Source organism: Miscanthus floridulus, chromosome 6 (genome assembly GCF_019320115.1).
Source record: "Miscanthus floridulus cultivar M001 chromosome 6, ASM1932011v1, whole genome shotgun sequence".
In the NCBI taxonomy this organism is placed as follows: Eukaryota; Viridiplantae; Streptophyta; class Magnoliopsida; order Poales; family Poaceae; genus Miscanthus; species Miscanthus floridulus.
Window position 1 is genome coordinate 138,418,953 of NC_089585.1, and position 18,542 is coordinate 138,437,494.

The 18,542-nt window shown below is 47.0% G+C and overlaps 1 protein-coding gene across 1 annotated transcript; it reads left to right on the forward strand.

Annotated features, from left to right (window-relative positions):
* The first annotated feature begins 6,981 nt into the window (after positions 1 to 6,981).
* On the forward strand, positions 6,982 to 9,235 carry LOC136459844 ((+)-neomenthol dehydrogenase-like). Its single transcript, XM_066459673.1, has 4 exons — positions 6,982 to 7,365; positions 7,673 to 7,867; positions 7,967 to 8,366; positions 8,701 to 9,235. The coding sequence occupies exons 1-3, from the start codon at positions 6,985 to 6,987 to the stop codon at positions 8,363 to 8,365; spliced, it is 975 nt and encodes a 324-aa protein (XP_066315770.1). The 5' UTR covers positions 6,982 to 6,984; the 3' UTR covers position 8,366; positions 8,701 to 9,235.
* The last annotated feature ends 9,307 nt before the right edge of the window (positions 9,236 to 18,542 follow it).

Genomic DNA, 18,542 nt, shown 5'->3' on the forward strand with positions numbered 1-18,542 from the left:
TCCAACTACTGCCTCTCCTCGGTCTTCCTTTTTGCTAAGCCCATTTGTGTGCCATGGCAGTTTCTAGGAGAGAGAGGGTAAGACGAGGGAGAGGAGAACTCACAGATTCGTTCATGAATCCGAAGCGCGATGTTGAACTAGAGGCCATCCAATGTAGACGAGGAGGTGCTGGCCGCCTTCGCCAAGAAGGGGCTACTCCCATCGAAGGAGGTGGTGCATTGGAGGGCTCCTACGCTAGGGGAAGCTGTTTCACGACCACAGGCCAATGAGGTTGTCTCCTTCCTCGCCTTCCACAAGCGTGGGCTTGGATATCTCGCGCACTAGTTCTTGCGCGTGCTCCTCAACGAGTGGGGCCTAGAGCTGCAGCACCTCAAACCAACCGGGGTGCTGCACATCGCTGGTTTGTCACCGTCTATGAGGCCTTCCTCGGGATGGAGCCGCACATGGACCTCTTTCGGTGGATCTTCACCGGGCGAGCCTTGTCTGAGGGGAAGCCACCTAGAACCACATCGGTTGGGGTCTTCACGTTGTAGAAGAAGTTGAGGCCATCAGGCTCTTACCCCATGTACTCCCCCTGTGACTCCAATCGGGGGTGGCATGGCGAGTGGTTCTACATCAGGAACCCAACGGAGGCGTCATTCCCGCCGTTCACCGAAAGAAGGCCAGAGAGGCGGGAAAGTTGGTCGTGGGGTCCCTCTAGTCGGCAGAACAAGCTGGAGGTCATCGAGGTGGAGCTTCAGAAGCTGGTGCAGCATGGCCTCGATGGGTTGTGGGTCTTCCACACCTTCTTTCACCATCGAGTCACCCCGTTGGTGGAGAGAAGGAGGCCGATGTGGGCGTACTCTGGCCCAACGGATCTCGACCATGTGTCGCCGGAGGAGTTGCCGAAGGACGAAGTCTAGAGTTGACTCGACCAAGTGCTGCAACTAAGGGATAAAGATTCCCTTGAAGGAACACCCGGACCTCTTCACGTCGTGAAGCTGTCCAATCTGGTATGCTCTCCTCTTGTTATTCCGTGACCTTTTTCCTCTTGCTTTCCTTTATTTTGATTTTGAGTTGTCTGTTTCATAGGGACTCACGGGTTACAGATCCTGGCCACATCTTCCGAGGGGGCAGAGGGCGCAGCTCAGCAAGCTGCTCTAAAGGAGGCAGTGCTTGCCAAAAAGAAGAAGGGAGCTAAGAAGGCCTAGAGGAGGTTCAAGAAGGAGAAGGAGATCGGTCGGTGGGTCTGGGCAGGTGAAAGTAGGAGCGACATGGAGGTGGAGCTCAAGTTGGAGGAGCCCATGGAGATGGGTGGCGACAAGAGTACCCCCAAGGATGAAGGAGACAGAGGCATCATCGTGGCATCAGTGGAGCGTCGTGAGCCTACGACCACATCCATCGGCGGTGGGCGAGATACAGAGAAGCGCGACGACATTCCCGAGTCAAGGAAGCGCGCCACGAGCAAAGACACCATCGTCGAGCGAGAGGCAAAGCGGGCACGGTCGCCGCGCCCTTTGGAGGCGTCATTGGCTCCACACCCCCTTGCTCCGAGCGTGGCGGGGCATGCCGACCAATCGGAGGAGCGTGCTCGTACCCCCACATCTTTGGGGTCGGCGCGTGTGTGTGACCCACAATGGGGAGATGCCCCATCAATTGCTCCGGTGGGTGCGCCACGAGCAGCGGTCGTGGCCATTTTGGGCCGATCTAGAATTGGTCGGGTTGGCTTCTCCCTCGGTCGATATGAGGGGACGCGGGTCACGACCCGTGAGCGGTCCTCGTCTAGTGGGCTTGTTGCCAGCGGGTTAGGGCTTTAGGGCTCTGCCGCTTTTGTCTAGGTACATATTTATATTTTTTCGATCTCACAAGTGAGTTTTTTAAGCGTGACTGACCTACACTTATCTGACAGCGGCCAGGGACTGGCGGGACTAGGCATCGCCCCACCTCCCGTACGAGAGGAGTGGAGACCCAGACTATAACATGTTGTGACGAGCAGTGGGGAAAGCAGATTGGTGGCGGTGTGACCTTCCCTCCTAGGGGTTGCATCTTCCCGGACGGTCGTGAGCACAGCGGTAGCGGTAGTGGCGGCGATGGCAGTGATCCCCATGGTAACGGTGAAGGTTGGGTCAAAGGTGACCCTTGCGATCCCTCCCCCCAACAACTGTGGTGGAAGAGAGGAGGGAAACTGGGCTCCCTGCCTCGCCTGGTGGAGGAACACACGGCTCGCCCTCCTGGTTAGAGTTGGAGGGGTCGGGAGGAGACGCGGCCAGGACGGAGGTAGAACATCTACCGGCGAGCCATGGAGTCTAGATAGTGGAGATCCCCTGCTCCGGCGAGGCAGGCACTGGGGTGGAGCCGCCAGCCATCCCGCTGTCGTAGGAGTTGGTGATGATCCAGTCGTCGCATGATATTGCGATGGCTAGATCTTCCAGTGGGTCGGGGGTGACCCATGGGCTAGTGTGGCCCTACCTCGACAACCCGAGGAAGGCTCAGCTCGTCCTTCATGATGAGGAGGAGGTGGGGCTCTGGCACTTGCTTGAGGAGAGAGGACTATCGATGGAGTTCAATCTCGCCCAAACCAAGGTGAGGCTCAAGGAGGCCTTGGAGTGGGTTGAGCTCATCCATCAGGCGGTTACAGCCATCCTACCACGCATCGTAGAGGTAAGCTTTCTACATTTTTAGTGTTTGTCCTTGACTCCTTGGTCTTTTACTGGTTGTTTCAGCATGTTTGCTTTTCGCTTTACATGATTTAGAGGCGATGTCGATCCGTAAGTCCCGTTTCCTTCGGGAGGAACATGGTCGGATGGGGCGTGAAGCCGCGATGTCGCGACGGGTTGATGAGCTTCAGCGCCAGCTGGAATCTGCCCACCACGAGTCCCAAGACTGGGCGGTCGAGGCGACGGGAGCGCGGGCGGTGGAACTGCTCACGGCAGAACAGGCGACTCCTGCCGAGCGAGAACTCAACGCAGCGAAGGTCCACTTAGCGGAGACCAAGGCGGCGCTTCAGAAGTCCTTGGAGGCTCTGGAGACGGAGCGGAAGGCCCGGTCGAAGGCTCAATAAGAAGTGGTCACACTTCGGGGGCAGGTGCTTGGGGCAGAGGAGTTGAACGCTCGACTCTTGAACGTGACCCAGCAAGAGGAAGGACTCTCCATTCTCGAAAGCACCCGCCATTATATGTATCTATTTTGCCTTCGGTTGATGACTTGTTTTTTCCTTTCCTTTCCTTTCCTTTCGAGGTGTTCGGGTCAGGACCGAGCATCAGTACGCCCGCCGTCCAGCCGACGGAGGTCCCGAACAAAGTTCGGGTGCTCATCTCCGATGGCATGTTCTACGAGACATCAGGGGTGCTGACCTTAGTGGCGACGCACCACCTAGATCTGGACTTCACCGCCATCTATAGAGGGTACGTCGACGGTTGGAGCATGGATGCAATCCATGCGCTTGGGGAGAGCTGGGTGCCATATGCACAGATGGTTGCCGAGCAAGTCTCCACGCAGTGGGCGATGGAAGCTCGCTGTTCGAGCATGGCTAAAGGCGTGCGCCAGGAAGATGTCATCCAGCCTGCGGATGGAGTGGAGACCGGGTCAGAAGTGAGCATCGTCCCTCCTTCGATCGAGCCAAACGTCGTCCCGTCAGAAAGCGAGCAGCCCTTATCCTCGTCGATCGTGCCGTTAGCCGATGCTATTGAGCGGCCACAATAGAATTTAGAGTAGAAGCAGTCAGTATATGTAAAAGATAAGTTCGTGGGGGAGCCCCCATGTGAACAATTTTTTTGTATTCATGAATACTTCAATTTTGTTTTGTGATGGAATCACTCGTAAGGGGAAGCTTGTCCCATCTATCCTTGTTTTTACCCTTGCATAGCTTTGTTTTTTATCCTTTCTTTTTCACACCTGCCCGTTTGACCCATAGGCTACAACCTTAAGAACCCGGGCGTGGCCCGCGAGGCTCAGCTGCTCGTAACCGTAGATCGTGGCGGGGTGTGATCGGTTGGGAGTTTAAAACATAAGTTATATATGGTAATTAAAGGAACAGACTACCCTTTCGTTTGGGTGAAAAGTATTACTATATGATAGTAAAAAAGAGGGGTGGTATCGCACCCTCGTGGAGCCCCCGAGCGACCTAGGCTGAGAGTGCTCGGGCTGGGGTGCTTTGTAGGAGCAAACATTGAATGAAAAAATGATAAGACCGAGTTTTAGGAGAAGAAACGATGTAACTGTTCGATGTTCCATGTGTTGGTGAGAACGTTGCCGTTGTCGTCCTTTAGTCGGTAGGTGCCCGGTCGGATCACCTCGGTCATCGTATAGGGTCCTTCCCATGGTCCTAGCGTTTGGCCTTGCCCTTGTCCCAGCCTTCGCTAAAGACCGCTCCGACCGCCTCCTCGCCGGAGGCATGGTTCGTGGCGATGTCGAGCAGGTCGCGGGTGGTACGGGGCTTTAGACAGCCGAGCTTGTGGATCAAGGACTCACAAGTTGTCCCGAAGAGGAATGCGCTGATGACGTTAGCGTCAACCACATCAGGAAGGGAGTTACATCATTTTGAGAACCTATGGATATAATCCCGCAGGGACTCGTTGGGCTCCTGCTGGCAGCTCTTGAGGTCCTAGGAATTCCCAAGATGGACATACGTCCCCTGGAAATTCCTGATGAAGATTCTTTTGAGATCCGCCCAGTCATTGATGCTGTCAGGCGGGAGGAATTCGAGCCATGCTCGAACATGCTCCCCCACACAGATGGGGAGATATTGAATGATGAAGTGGTCATCATCCACTCCTCCGGCTCTGTAGGCGAGCTGAAAGTCTTCGAGCCATATAATGGAATTCATTTCCCCAGTGTATTTTGTGATGTTGGTGGGTGGTCGGAAGCGCTGTGGGAACGGCGCTTCCTAAATGCGACGGCCAAAGGCCCATGGTCCTAGGCCGTCCGGACTGGGACTTCGGTCGTCTGGTCGGCGACCATGCCTGGGGTGCGTGTCCCCGCTCCCCTCGATGGTCCAGCCGAGGCCCGTGCCGCCTACTCTCACCGCCCCTTGATGGACATCATCATCATGACAGGCTTGACACCGATTGTTGATGACGCTGCAAGCGTCGCGGTTCGGTCTGAGCCATTCGCGCATAGGTGGTCAGTGTGGAGCGGGCGCCGGGTCATGCCGTGATGCAGCTACGGCCTCCTGTTCCACGCCCGACAACTGGAGTGGTGAGCGGATGGAGCGATTCGACTGGTGCGCCCCCATTCCCCTAGTAGGGAAAGAGGCCGCGAGCCGGTGTCGCGACGCGGAGCTCTCCGCTTGTTGAACGGCGGTGGTTTCCACCAGCGCCCGGAGGTTCCGGTGGATCGCCTGCTCCTAAGGGTCGATAGGCTCGGGAAGGCTGCGCAGAAGCATCGCTGCAGCGGCGATGTTCTGGCCAGCCCGAGTGAACTATGGGGGATCGTTTCCTCCGTCCAGGATGTTGCGCTGGACCTGACGGGCACGACCCCGGGAACCGTTCGCCGGGTTACGCGCGCGTGGCACAGCGTGCTGCGCCGAGCGCGTCGGCGCAGGTGGCGCCTGGCTCTGCCGCCTTTGTTGTAACTCCTTGCCGTGCTCCTGTGCACGCGCGATGGCCTCCGCACGAGGGTTCGGAGGGGTGTGAGTCTGTAGAGACTCCGCTACCACCGGCGGCTGTCCCGAAGCGTCCGCCATAGCGCACTCCCGAGACAGAGGGTGGCTAGGTGCCACGACGTCGCCGATGCTGGAGCCCTCGCTTTCGACATCATCATCCACGAGGTCGTGGAAAGAGGCGGGAGCGTAGCCCGCCATCCCACGAATTCGAATGTGAGACGGGGTGGCGTCAGCATCTTTCGGAGCCCCTGTGCGTAACCGCGGCATCGGCTTCGAGGCCGGCCACCGAGGGTGTTACAAGTGATATATACGGTTAAGTGATGGCAGGCTGGACTTATGTAATCCCACTATATGGATAAGGTGTTGAGTCACTTGGGGTATAATAACTGCAAATCTGCTCCAACACCTTATGATTCTAGTGTGTTATTAAGAAAAAAACAAAGAATAAGGGATCAATTGAGATACTTCTAGATCATTGTCTCACTTATGTATTTAGCTAGTGCTATGAGGGCTGTCATCTTGTTTGTTGTGAGCAAATTAACCGGGTTGTCTTAAATCCAGAATATGTTCACCGGTGTGTTCTTGAAATAGTGATGTTCTATCTAAAGGATACTATGAGCTATACCATTCACTGTGCTAGATACCCAACACTATTACACAAACGGTCATCACCAATGGCACTTTCTTCGTCGCATTTATTAAAATCAAAAGTGAAAATAATTAACATCGTCGGTTCTGGTTACCAACCGGTGGCGTCAACAAATAGACACCAAACTACTTTCTCAAATTTGTGTGAGCAAAGTGCAATTGTTTGATCTATTTGGTTGAGCAGAAATGATGTGGTCTTTAACAAAATGAGAATATACTCTTATTTATAGGTTATTTTCAAGGCTACATACTGGAGGCGCTTCTGGGTTATATGTTACAGACGACGACTTTGGTTATCTTTGTCAAACAGGGACGCTTAATAGAATTGTTGTTATCTCGTTTGGTAGTTTTGTTTTTTTAAGATGATGCTTTATATAGCTAGAGACTAAATCTATAATAAAATATAGTTGTATGCATAACTCGTGCAGAGACCAAAATGAAATTATTTCAAAGAAGATGTAGCTCTTTTTTTTTTTTGAATCTAAGAAAATGTAGCTCTTGATCATGATCTGTGTCCTGATCTTTGATTGCGAGTTTGCAAATTGAAATGGGCCCGCTCAAGAACGACACAGTTCGGTTAGCCAATTTTGCTTTTGTCACGCAGTCTAATTAGGGGCGTGCCTGAATGGGCCCATTTCACCATCCATAAGAAACGTGACGAGTCCTACAGTGGTTGTAAAGTTGGCATGAAGGCCCAAATACTTCCATCCCAACTATTGGGCTGGATGATCATTTCCGTTTCTGACGGTAGCAAGATGGGGAAGAAAGGGAAGGAGGCGGCGCGGGAGCGGCGCGAGCAGCGCCGCCGCGAGGTCACCCTCCTCCGGGCCCTCCCCTACGAGCCCCACCAGCGATGGTGGGACAGCCTGGCGCCGCGGGCCGTAGCGGTGGTCACGGGCGCCAACCGCGGCATCGGCTTCGAGGCCGCCCGCCAGCTCGCGCTCCATGGCCTCCACGTCGTGCTCGCCTCCCGCGACGCCGCCAAGGGCCAGGACGCGGCCGGGAGGATCCTGGCGGAGGCTCCCGATGACGCTGTCGTCAGCGTGGAGTCCCGCCAGCTCGACGTGGCGGACGCCGCGTCGGTGGAGGCCTTCGCGGCCTGGGCGGTGGAAACCCACGGCGGCATCCATGTCCTTGTGAGCGCATTCTCATTGCCTTACCTGGCTCATGTAGTTGTGTCGTTTATATCCAGTGATTACTTTCTTTGCTTTCACAATACTACGGAAGATTAATTCAATTAACCAGCAAGACTAGTCCTAGTTTTTTTTCGACAACTACGAACTACCTAGCAGTTATTTCTGGAATTTGTACTCTATATAACCGATTGGTAGAAAAGGAGAAGAACCAGGTGCAGTGACACCACCTTCAATTCATAAATAGACTGTTATTTACAGAGATCTTTCCTGAAGGCCATATCTTATATGTGTTGTACCCTGGCTACAGGTTAACAATGCAGGTGTAAACTTCAACAAAGGAGCACATAATTCTGTTGAGTTTGCTGAGCAAGTTATCAAGACAAATTACTATGGCACAAAGCGGATGATTGATGCTATGATGCCACTAATGAAACACTATCCGTATGGTGCTCGGATAGTGAATGTCAGCTCAAGGCTTGGTAGAGCCAATGGCAGACGGAATGTAAGTTTGTTCAAGACAGGTTCCTATCTTCCCATTGTGATCTATTCTTAATATGCAGTGCGTTCACATTTACTTTACCGTTTGATTCTATTCTGTCAGAGAATTGGTGATGCGAGCCTAAGAGATCAACTGTTGAATGACAATCGTTTATCAGAGCAGCTAATTGATGAGATGATCATGAAATTTCTCGAACAAGTCAAGCAAGGTACTTGGTCCTCCAATGAGTGGCCACAGATGTACACGGACTATTCGATCTCAAAGCTTGCTGTTAATGTTTATACACGACTCATGGCAAGGAGGCTCTCAGATCGGCCTGAAGGCCAAAAGATATACATTAACTGTTTCTGCCCTGGCTGGGTAAAAACTGCCATGACTGGTTGGGAAGGGAATATTTCTGCCGAAGAAGGTGCTGACACAGGTGTATGGCTTGCCTTATTAGCTCAGGAACGACTCACAAATGGGAAGTTCTTCGCTGAGAGATGTGAGATAAGCTTCTAAGGTGACTACCTTATCCATATTCTTGTTCCACCCACAAGCAGGAAAAATTAGGACTCGAGATCTTAAATCCAGCGTTACAAACTGCTCTGATTGCTACTTACCATCATCCATCAAGGCATAGAGATTCACAAAGCATAATGTTTATCCTGAACACACAAGCCATAATATTTTGAGCATTGCTAATTTGCTATGGATAGAAGAAAGTACCAAGTGTAATATGGAGAGTGCTCATTGTTTTGTTAGTGTGTGTTACTTAATTCTGTAAATGGTTTATCTATCGCGATGATTGCTGTTTAGGCTACTGATACTTTATCATGCCTGTGTGATCTATTTAGGCTATTCATGATTTTGGTGCTTGGGAGTAATCATATGACAAGCTCACAAGCAGATGGTCAAGATCATTAAAGGGGCACCACTATGTCACATTGATGGAAAGCCCATGACCTCAAATTTTGTTAATTAAGGTGATATACGAAATGTTTGTTGGCTATGAATGAAGTATCATAAAAGCGGAATGTTTATCAGGACCACTAGAATGGCAACTTGGGAAGCACGACCAGCTGGCTGCTTCCTACGTGTGCTACAAGCTCTCAGCAATGACCTGTATTGAAGTGCATGTTGCACCATGGGTTGCATTTGCGTTGGGTTTACATCACTAGCTGAGTTTTCCTTCTGTCAGTGTTACATGTTTGGTTGGTTTTAGCATAGCAAGGTGAATGTACAAGTGCAGCATGGCTGTACCAAATCATTCAGACTGAAGTGGTTTTTATGAAGCAACAAAGCACGTGCTTATTATTTGGGCTTTGGAGATGGAGACAAATTGGCTGTAAGCATGCCGATGCCAGGGTCAATTCAACAGTCTCGCAACCAAGCTTATCCCCCTACTGAACTACTTTCTATTTGTTTCAGCTTATTCTCTCTCACAGAACACTACTGAATCATCCAAAATCAGTCGAAATCATCCAAAAGTGGATCAGCTGAACAGGCCCAGAAGATGCAAAGAGCCATGCATGAATGTATCCATTGCGCTTTCGGTCATCGGAACCTGAAACTTAGGGCAAGGCCATGCTGGCCGGATACCAAAGCAGCACGATGCTGCATAGCTGGTCTTCAGTGGGTCATCCTCCCGTGGGCACCACGGGCTTGTGGTGGGGGAAACTCATTGGTGTGATTGTGTCGAAGATGCTGGTTTACGAGACGATCACAATCACAATCACGACGTCCGTATGGCGTCCGCACCACGGGCTTCGCGTCCAGAAGAGCAAAAGTACTTATAACGTGCTGAAAGTCAAGATTTTAGGAACAACTATATATATATATATATATATATATATATATATATATATATATATATATGAATGGTTGCGTTGTATGAACGTCGTACGGACGTCGTACGGATGTGACTGTTTGGAAAAATGTAGCTGTTCACTAGAACAGTCTACTATCGAAGGGACATGCTCCTTCGTAGTGCTAACTGCTATCTGTTGATGAGATCACTAGTGTCTATTAGGAACATACACCGTTTCATAACAGTTTTTATTGGTACCTCCACTCTTTCGGATGCATTGCGAGTAGGATAAGAGGATTTAGTGACACCCTTATAATCAGTAAATGCTTCTGGCAGTTTATTTGTAATATGTTGCAAGTTTATGATTTTCTGAACTTGTTGTTCATTCTCTAGAGTACGTGTATCTGAGGGGGAATGCCTTGGGCATTCCAGATGATTTCCTGGCATTCGTTTTGGTACTTGAAATCTTCCCCTAATGCCGGAAAATTGACCTCATTAAATATGCAGTCAGCGTATCGGGCTGTGAATAAGTCCTCTGTAAAAGGCTCGAGGTAGTTGATAATTGATGGAGATTGATATCCCACATAGATATCAAGTTTCCTATGTGGATCCATAGAAGTACGCTTAGGCAGTGAGATCGGTATGTATACAGCACAACCGAATTTTCGCAGATGGGAAATATTTGGCATATTCCCACGTACTAATTGCAATGGGGAGACTACATGATATGTAGTTGGTCGCAATTGAATTAAGTCAGCAGCGTGTAAGACTGCATGACCCCAACATGAAGTTGGTAGGTTGCAATTTTGTAATAACGGTCTTGCAATGAGTTTAATTCTCTTAATAAAAGATTCTGCTAAACCATTTTGTATATGGACATATGTAACAAAGTGCTGAACTTGAATTTCCAAAGCCATACAATAATCGTTGAAAGCCTTTGAGAAAAATTCAGCAGCATTGTCCATTCGAATTGATTGAATTTGATGTTCAGGATGATGTGCTCTAAGTCTAATAACTTGAGCAATAATTTTTACAAATGCATGGTTAAGTGTGGACAAAAGACACACATGAGACCATCTAGTAGATGCATCTATTAGAACCATGAAGTACCTGAACGGCCCAGACATTGGTTGTATGGGGCCACAAATATCTCCTTGAATGCGTTCAAGAAATTTTAGTGGCTCATTTTGGATCTTAACGGGCGATGGCCGTACGATCAATTTCCCTGTAGCGCATGAAGTGCACATAAAATCTGAAGATTTTAGGAATTTAGCAGTATTTAACTCATGACCTTTAGAATTGCTGATAATTTTTTGCATCATCCCTATACCAGGATGGCCAAGGCGTTCATGCAAAATTTTGAATGCGTCAACATTATGAAAAATTACCTTGTACGCAACATGCGGTACGGGTTTGATGTATGTGTAGTACAATCCGGACGGAAAAGAGGGAATTTTCTCAATAATTCGTTTGCCATATCCGCTATTTTTAGTAACGAGAATTTTCTCATTATTGTCATCACGGGTTTCTATATGGAAACCATTTTGATGGATATCTCTATAACCTAACAAGGTACATTTTGAATCGGGATATAATAATGCATCCTCAATTGTAATTTGGGTACCCATGAGGAGTACAATAGTGGCACGACCAGAGCCAACTATTGTAGCATCGCGCCCGACGATTGTCAAAACATTTTCTTGTCTTTTTTGTAAGAGTTTAGAAATATTTTGTTTCTCTAAGTATAGAATTAGTGGTACCACTGTCCACTAGGCATAATTCCTCCACCATCAGATTGACCCCCGTAGAAACTATATATAAATAAAGAATTTGATATGAAACTCTTTGATGATATATAGAATACATACTTTATTTATTGAATATCAAATGTGTACAATACATTTATTGGGTATTCAAACTAAATAGTGATGACATTATTAAATATTTACAACACATAGGACATAAATAAATTTAACTATTATAATCACTATGACATAAATATATGAGAATCTAAGGGATTGGGAGTCTATTCAAAGTCTCCAAATATGTCGTTGGATGCATATTCCACGATCATATTCCCCGTATCAGCAAGATCCTCGTCTCCTCGTATGTTGTTGTTGCTTGGTTCCATTGGAACTTGTTGTGAATGTAACAGAACCGACCAATTATACGAAATTAAGTAAGAAAATCATCCACCAGAGCAGACGATTTAGCAAACTTAAGCCCGTATAACCCGGTAGTCCGTGAAATCACGAAGGATTTCAAACCAACTTCCATTCCAGCCAAGATCGTAATAAGTTTAGCGGTCACCATCACATATTACATAAAGGTTTGCATCTCAGATACATCAGAGTTTAAACATAATTATTACAAAACAAGTTCGAATAAAAGTAGCGGAAGCCATTTGTTCAAACCACACACACTCACACGGAGTTCAAATATAGTGCCAGCGAATGATCATCTCCAACAAAAGCATTAGACGAGACGTAAGGAATGACCATGCCCATGGTCCTAAGCATCACCCATCGCAGGATAAAGGCAGTTGATACAGTAGCCGTAATACATCTGCCATCTGCAACAAGTGGGAATAAAACCCTGAGTACGAGAAGGTACTCAGCTAGACTTACCCGACATAACCGAAAATAAGTGACACCAAGGCTTATGAAGGCTTTATAGTAGGGTAGCTGACTCATTTGCAAAGAAAGCATTTTTTGCATTTTAAGAACCTTTCTTAAGACATTATTGCCAAGTTAATTAATTATAATCTATCGACTAGATTTGCACCTATACTAGAGCAAACATGTGATTAAGCAGATAATGATAACCAATGATCATTAAACAACTTCCATACTGTCATATTCATTATAACTGTCCAAGTGTTCCATAAACATTTACTACGATGAAGTCACTCAAGTCAAGTGCTCACTGTCCAGGAGCGATGGCGATTCGAATCGATTCCTAACCAGCTGGTGATTTATTCCTTACACAAACCTCACTCACCCGCTAAAGTGAGATATTGATCACCGAGTCAACTATCCAGGAATCTCGAGTTTGCCAGGAACCACATGTACCCGGGGGCCGACCGACTGCACTTTGGTCTTATCATCTCGCCCCCGTGTCCTACCACACCTGCTCTGGCACAGTGCGCTGCGGCAATCTACTCGGCCCGAATAATCTCCCAGCTTCGCGGTCGGAAGGTACTTTATCCGGCCAGCTAAATGTAAGGCATGCGTTCAACATGACTCGAGGCCCAACAACGGTCGGTCCTTAATCGACACAGACGGAAAGCACTATAGTCCAAAACTCAGCAAGTCTCCATCCGGTCTCAACTTCATTTAACACTTAGTTATACCATGACTTCATAGTCATCCAAGCAGATCCAGGTAACCACCTATAGCTCATAGGTGACAGGAAATCACCCGACTTCTACCGGTCTAAGCCAGCTAAGCATTGACTCGACTGCGGATACCAGGGTAACAAGGATATAGTATAACAAAGGTAAACAAGGTATAATGCTACAATGGTTGCAAATAACTCCTGAACGTAATGCATCAATTAAAGTAAAGCATTTAATTAATAATTGCAAACCGGGAGAAAATGCTTTGGGGCTTGCCTCTCTCGAAGGAGCTCGGGCGGTGATCGGGGCACTCCGGAAGTTCCTCAACGTCCTCCTCGTCGGCTTCGGGCACTTCCTGCAACTGCACCTCGAACTGCTCCTCGGGCTCCTCGGGTATGACGACTAGGTTCTCGGTTTGCGATCCTGTATGATGCAATGTGCGTAAGTGCTTATGCAATTGGTGCATCGGATGAGATGAATACAAGGGATATGCTTGAATGCAAGGTAGTCAACATCATCGAAGAAAATATACTACAAGCACATGTCATCTACTGCATTCTCTTCTACTACTAATATGCTAAATCAACACCTCTTATTAAATGCTTCAAAGATACACCAAAGCTTTACTAATTTCTTAATCACACATAAAGCAACACTTAATTAAACCCTAATTAATAATAGGTTTGAATAGCAACCTCTATTTTTATTACTTAGAAAAATCTTAGAAAATTACCATAGTACATTACTACCCTAAGTAGTCTACCATCAGATTTTCATGGTATTTGAATGAGTGGATTAGTCTACACAAAAATAACAAGCCATGGCATGATTATGAACATGAAAATACTTTGTACTGTGAAAAGTGTCAAACAACAGAGTTAGCATTTTTCCTATGTTCTTCATAGCATACAATTACTGTACAAAAATTATCACATGCATGTTTTATACAAAGTTTGCTCTCTAGCTAAAATAACAAAAATCAGCCATTAACGGCACTTGAACTACACCTCATAATTTTTCTACAGTACATGCATGACACATATTTTTCCTAGGAAGTACATTACATAAGAAGATTAACAAACTTGGAATCATATTTTTCTGAAGCCTATAGATTTTTCTACACATTTTTCAAGTTATCAGCAATATACATGATTAAATAAAGTTCTACAGAAAAGTATCTCAAAAATGACATGCAATAATTTTCTCAAGTAGATCTGGTGATAAGGAACCTAGCAAAATTTATTCCAATAGATTTGGAGCCAAAAGGAGTACACAAACATTTTCCAAAGCATTTAAATGGAATTCTGAAAAATCATTTTTTAAACCCTTTTAAACTTCATGCTCAAATCTGCTAGATCCACCCGGTTATTCACCCAAAACCCATGCCAGAGAGACAGACAGGCGGGACCCAGCGGGTCAACCGGCCCACTGGCCAGCCACCCGGGGCCTTCGCCAGCCACTGCGGCTGGGCCCTGCGGGTCAGCGACCCAGGGGCAGGGGAGGTGCTTCGCCGGCCGGTGCTCACCGACGGTGAGCCCTTCCGTGGTGCAGGGGGGAGGGGTGCCAGCGTGCTCAAAACACGGAGCCGCACCGACTGGCAGACCGGAGTTGGCCCGACGGCATGGGGGTCCGCGCGGCCACGGCGGCATGCTCGCCGGAGAGGAAGGAGGTGCCACGTTCGGCCCTCACCTCGACGACGGCAGCCTCTGGCGAGCGCAAACGATGGAGGTCGACGAGGCGGAACTGCTGGCGGCGCGAATCGGGGAATGGCGCGGTGGTGCGGGAGCTCGACGTCGGCGGAGCGCGTCGGCGAGCTCGGCAGCTCGGGCGCGGCTGCTGCTGCTGCGGAGCGAGAGGCAGGGAGGTGGCGAAGTGAGTGGCGGAGTGGGGTGGCGTGCGCGCTCTCGGACCGCTTTGAAGGCAGGGCGCGGCTGGTCGGAGCAGGCACCGCCCCTCGCCGCCGGTGTATGGGCGCCGCGTGGCGGCCGGGCAGGCGGGGAAGGCGGGCGCAGCTGCGCGCGGGAGCGGCCGCGGCGTGGGCCTGGGCCGGCGAAGCGCTGCAGGCCAGGGCGAAACGCGCGGCAGGCAGGGACGCGGACCAGGCCGGCTTCGGCCGTGGGCCGGGAAGCGGAGCGGCGGCCTGTTAAGCAAAATGAAGAATTTTTCTTTTTATTTCTCAAATATACAGAATTAAATTCCCATTTTTAGCCATTTAAAAGCATTTTCACAAATTGGTGTAAAAATGAAATTTGTTCCATTTCTTAATATCTACAACTTTGATTTTATGACCAAAGCCAAATTCTTGATAGATTTTGAATTATAAAATTAAAGTCAATTTTAACTCAAAACCCTAATTTTGGAGAATTATTTTGAAAGCAAAATTTGGCAATAATTCAAATACAAACCTTGCTCCAAAAATTGTGCTAAACAATTCTAGATGATTTACAATCATAACCAAACAAGTTCTACTAACCTAGCAAGCATAATCAGGGCAAAATAACTTTAGCAAGTGTATGCAACATTCAGGTTTCACAAACATGTTTCGTATGTTTCGAAGCAATGTTTCAGTTATTATTTTCATGATTGGGCATGTATGATTAGGATGCTTGATGATACATGATATGCATGATTTTCAGTGCCTAAATGCTGGCATAACACCGGGGTGTTACAGCCCTCCCCTTATAAAAATCTCGTCCCGAGATTTAGGTTACGAACCATTTGTTATAGAAATCTTCTTAAGCTTTTTGTAGATATTCTCCTGTTTCCCAAGTTGCATCTCTTTCATCATGATGATCCCACTGTATCTTGTATGTTTTTACCACACTATTCCGAGTAGCACGTTCTTTAGTGTCTAACACCCGGACTGGTTGCTCACGATACACCAAATCTGATTTGAGTTGGATACCTCGAGGTTCTATTCTTTCCTCCAGAACACGCAAACATTTCTTGAGATGTGATACATGGAAAACTGGGAAAATGGTACTCATTGTCTCAGGTAACTCTAACTTGTAGGCTACCGGACCTCTTTGTTCTAGGATCTTGTATGGTCCTACGAATCTCGCGGCAAGCTTTCTTCGGACTTCAAACCTTTTCTTCTTCATTGGCGTGACCTTCAGATAAACATAGTCACCAACTTTAAACACAGGGGGTCTCCTTCTGTCTGCATAACTTTTCTGACGTGATTGGGCCGCCTTCATATTCTGCTAAATAATATGAACTTTCTTCTCGGCTTCTTCTACAAAGTCAATGCCATAATACCTTCTATCTCCAGGCTCGACCCAATTTAATGGTGTTCTACATTTTCTGCCATATAAAGCTTCGAAGGGAGCCATCTTGATGCTTTCTTGATAACTATTATTATAAGAAAACTCAGCTAATGGTAACCATGACTCCCATGATCCCTTAGAAGACAATACGTAGGCTCTTAACATATCCTCCAAAACAGCATTCACTCGTTTAGTCTGACCATCTGTCTGAGGATGATAAGCGGTACTACGAATCAAACTAGTTCCTAAGCCTTTGTGTAAATGTTCCCAAAAGTGAGCCGTGAACTGTGAGTCTCTATCAGATACTATGGTCTTTGGTATACCATGCAATCTCACAATTTCTGTGATATACTTCTCGGCATATTGAGGTGGTCGATAAGTTGTCTTGACAGGTAGGAAATGAGCGGTCTTAGTAAGATGGTCCACAATTACCTAAATCGAATCATGTCCTTTTTGAGTAGTGAGCAAACCCGAGATAAAATCCATACTGATATCATCCCACTTCCAACTAGGGACTGACAAGGGTTGCAACATACCGGTAGGTTTCATATGAATGGCTTTCACTCGACAACATGTGTCACATCTGGCAACCTATGCTATAATTTCTTTCTTCATTTTGGTCCACCAATAACGAGATCTTAGTTCTTGATACATCTTACTACTTCTGGGATGGATAGATAGCTTAGAAAGGTGAGCTTCATCCATGAGTTTATTCCTAAGCTCTCGATCCTTGGGAACCACAAGACGGTCGTCAAACCACAACACGCCCTGTTCATCCACTTTAAAGTGCTGAGACGACTTTTCTTTGATTTTCTCTTTGATGTGGAATATTCCCTTGTCAGTTTTCTGGCCTTCTATTATCTTACTCTCCAAAGAGCAACTCATCTGTATACTATGTAACACAGCAGGATGCATTAGATCGAACCCATCTTCAAGTAATGGCTGCACATTCAAGTAATGTGACTTTCTGCTCAAAGCATCTACCACTACATTGTCTTTTCTAGGATGATATTGCACATTCAAGTTGTAATCCTTGATCAATTCGAATCATCTGCGCTGTCTCATGTTCAGCTCTGGTTGGGTAAAGATATACTTAAGACTCTTGTGATCTGTGAAAATGTTGCACACATTACCAAGTAGATAATGTCTCCAAATTTTTAGGGCATGCACAACTGCAGCAAGTTCAAGATCATGTGTTGGATAGTTGACCTCGTGCTTCCTCAATTGATGTGAGGCATAGGCAATGACTCTCCTTTCTTGCATAAGAACACATCCCAATCCAGTCTTCGATGCGTCGCAAAACACATCAAATGGTTTCTCGATATCTGGTTGTGCTAGAACAGGAGCAGTGGTCAACAGTTTCCGCAAAGTGTGGAAAGCTACTTCACACTCCTCTGTCCACACAAACTTGTGATCCTTCTATAGGAGACTTGTCATAGGTTTGGCAATCTTAGAGAAGTCTGGTATAAAGCGACGGTAATAACCAGCTAGTCCTAAGAAACTTCTAATCTTAGGAACTGTGGTCGGTGCTTTCCAATTCATAACTTCTTGCACCTTACTTGGATCGACTGAAACTCCATTTTCTGACAGAATGTGACCAAGGAAAGGAACTTTCTTCAACCAGAATTCACATTTACTAAACTTAGCATACAGTTGATGATCCCTAAGTCTGGTCAAGACAGTTCTCAGATGCTCTTCATGATCCTTCTCGTTCTTGGAGTACACCAGAATGTCATCGATGAACACCACCACAAACTTATCCAATTCTGACATGAAAATTGTATTCATCAAAAACATAAAGTATGTAGGAGCATTTGTCAAGCCAAAGGACATGACAAGATACTCATACAACCCGTATCTGGTGGAAAATGCAGTTTTCGGTATATCTTGTGGCCTGATCTTGATCTGATGATAACCGGATCTCAAATCTATTTTTGAGAACACCTTGGCCTTAGCTAACTGGTCAAACAGAACATCAATATGAGGCAAGGGATACTTATTCTTTATGGTTACAGCGTTGAGTGGCCTGTAATCTACGCACATTCTCAACGTGCCCTCTTTCTTCTTCTTCTAATTGCTTCTTCACAAACAAGGCGGGACAAATTGGTGTAAAAATGAAATTTGTTCCATTTCTCAATATCTACAACTTTGATTTTATGACCAAAGCCAAATTCTTGATAGATTTTGAATTATAAAATTAAAGTCAATTTTAACTCAAAACCCTAATTTTGGAGAATTATTTTTAAAGCAAAATTTGGCAATAATTCAAATACAAACCTTGCTCCA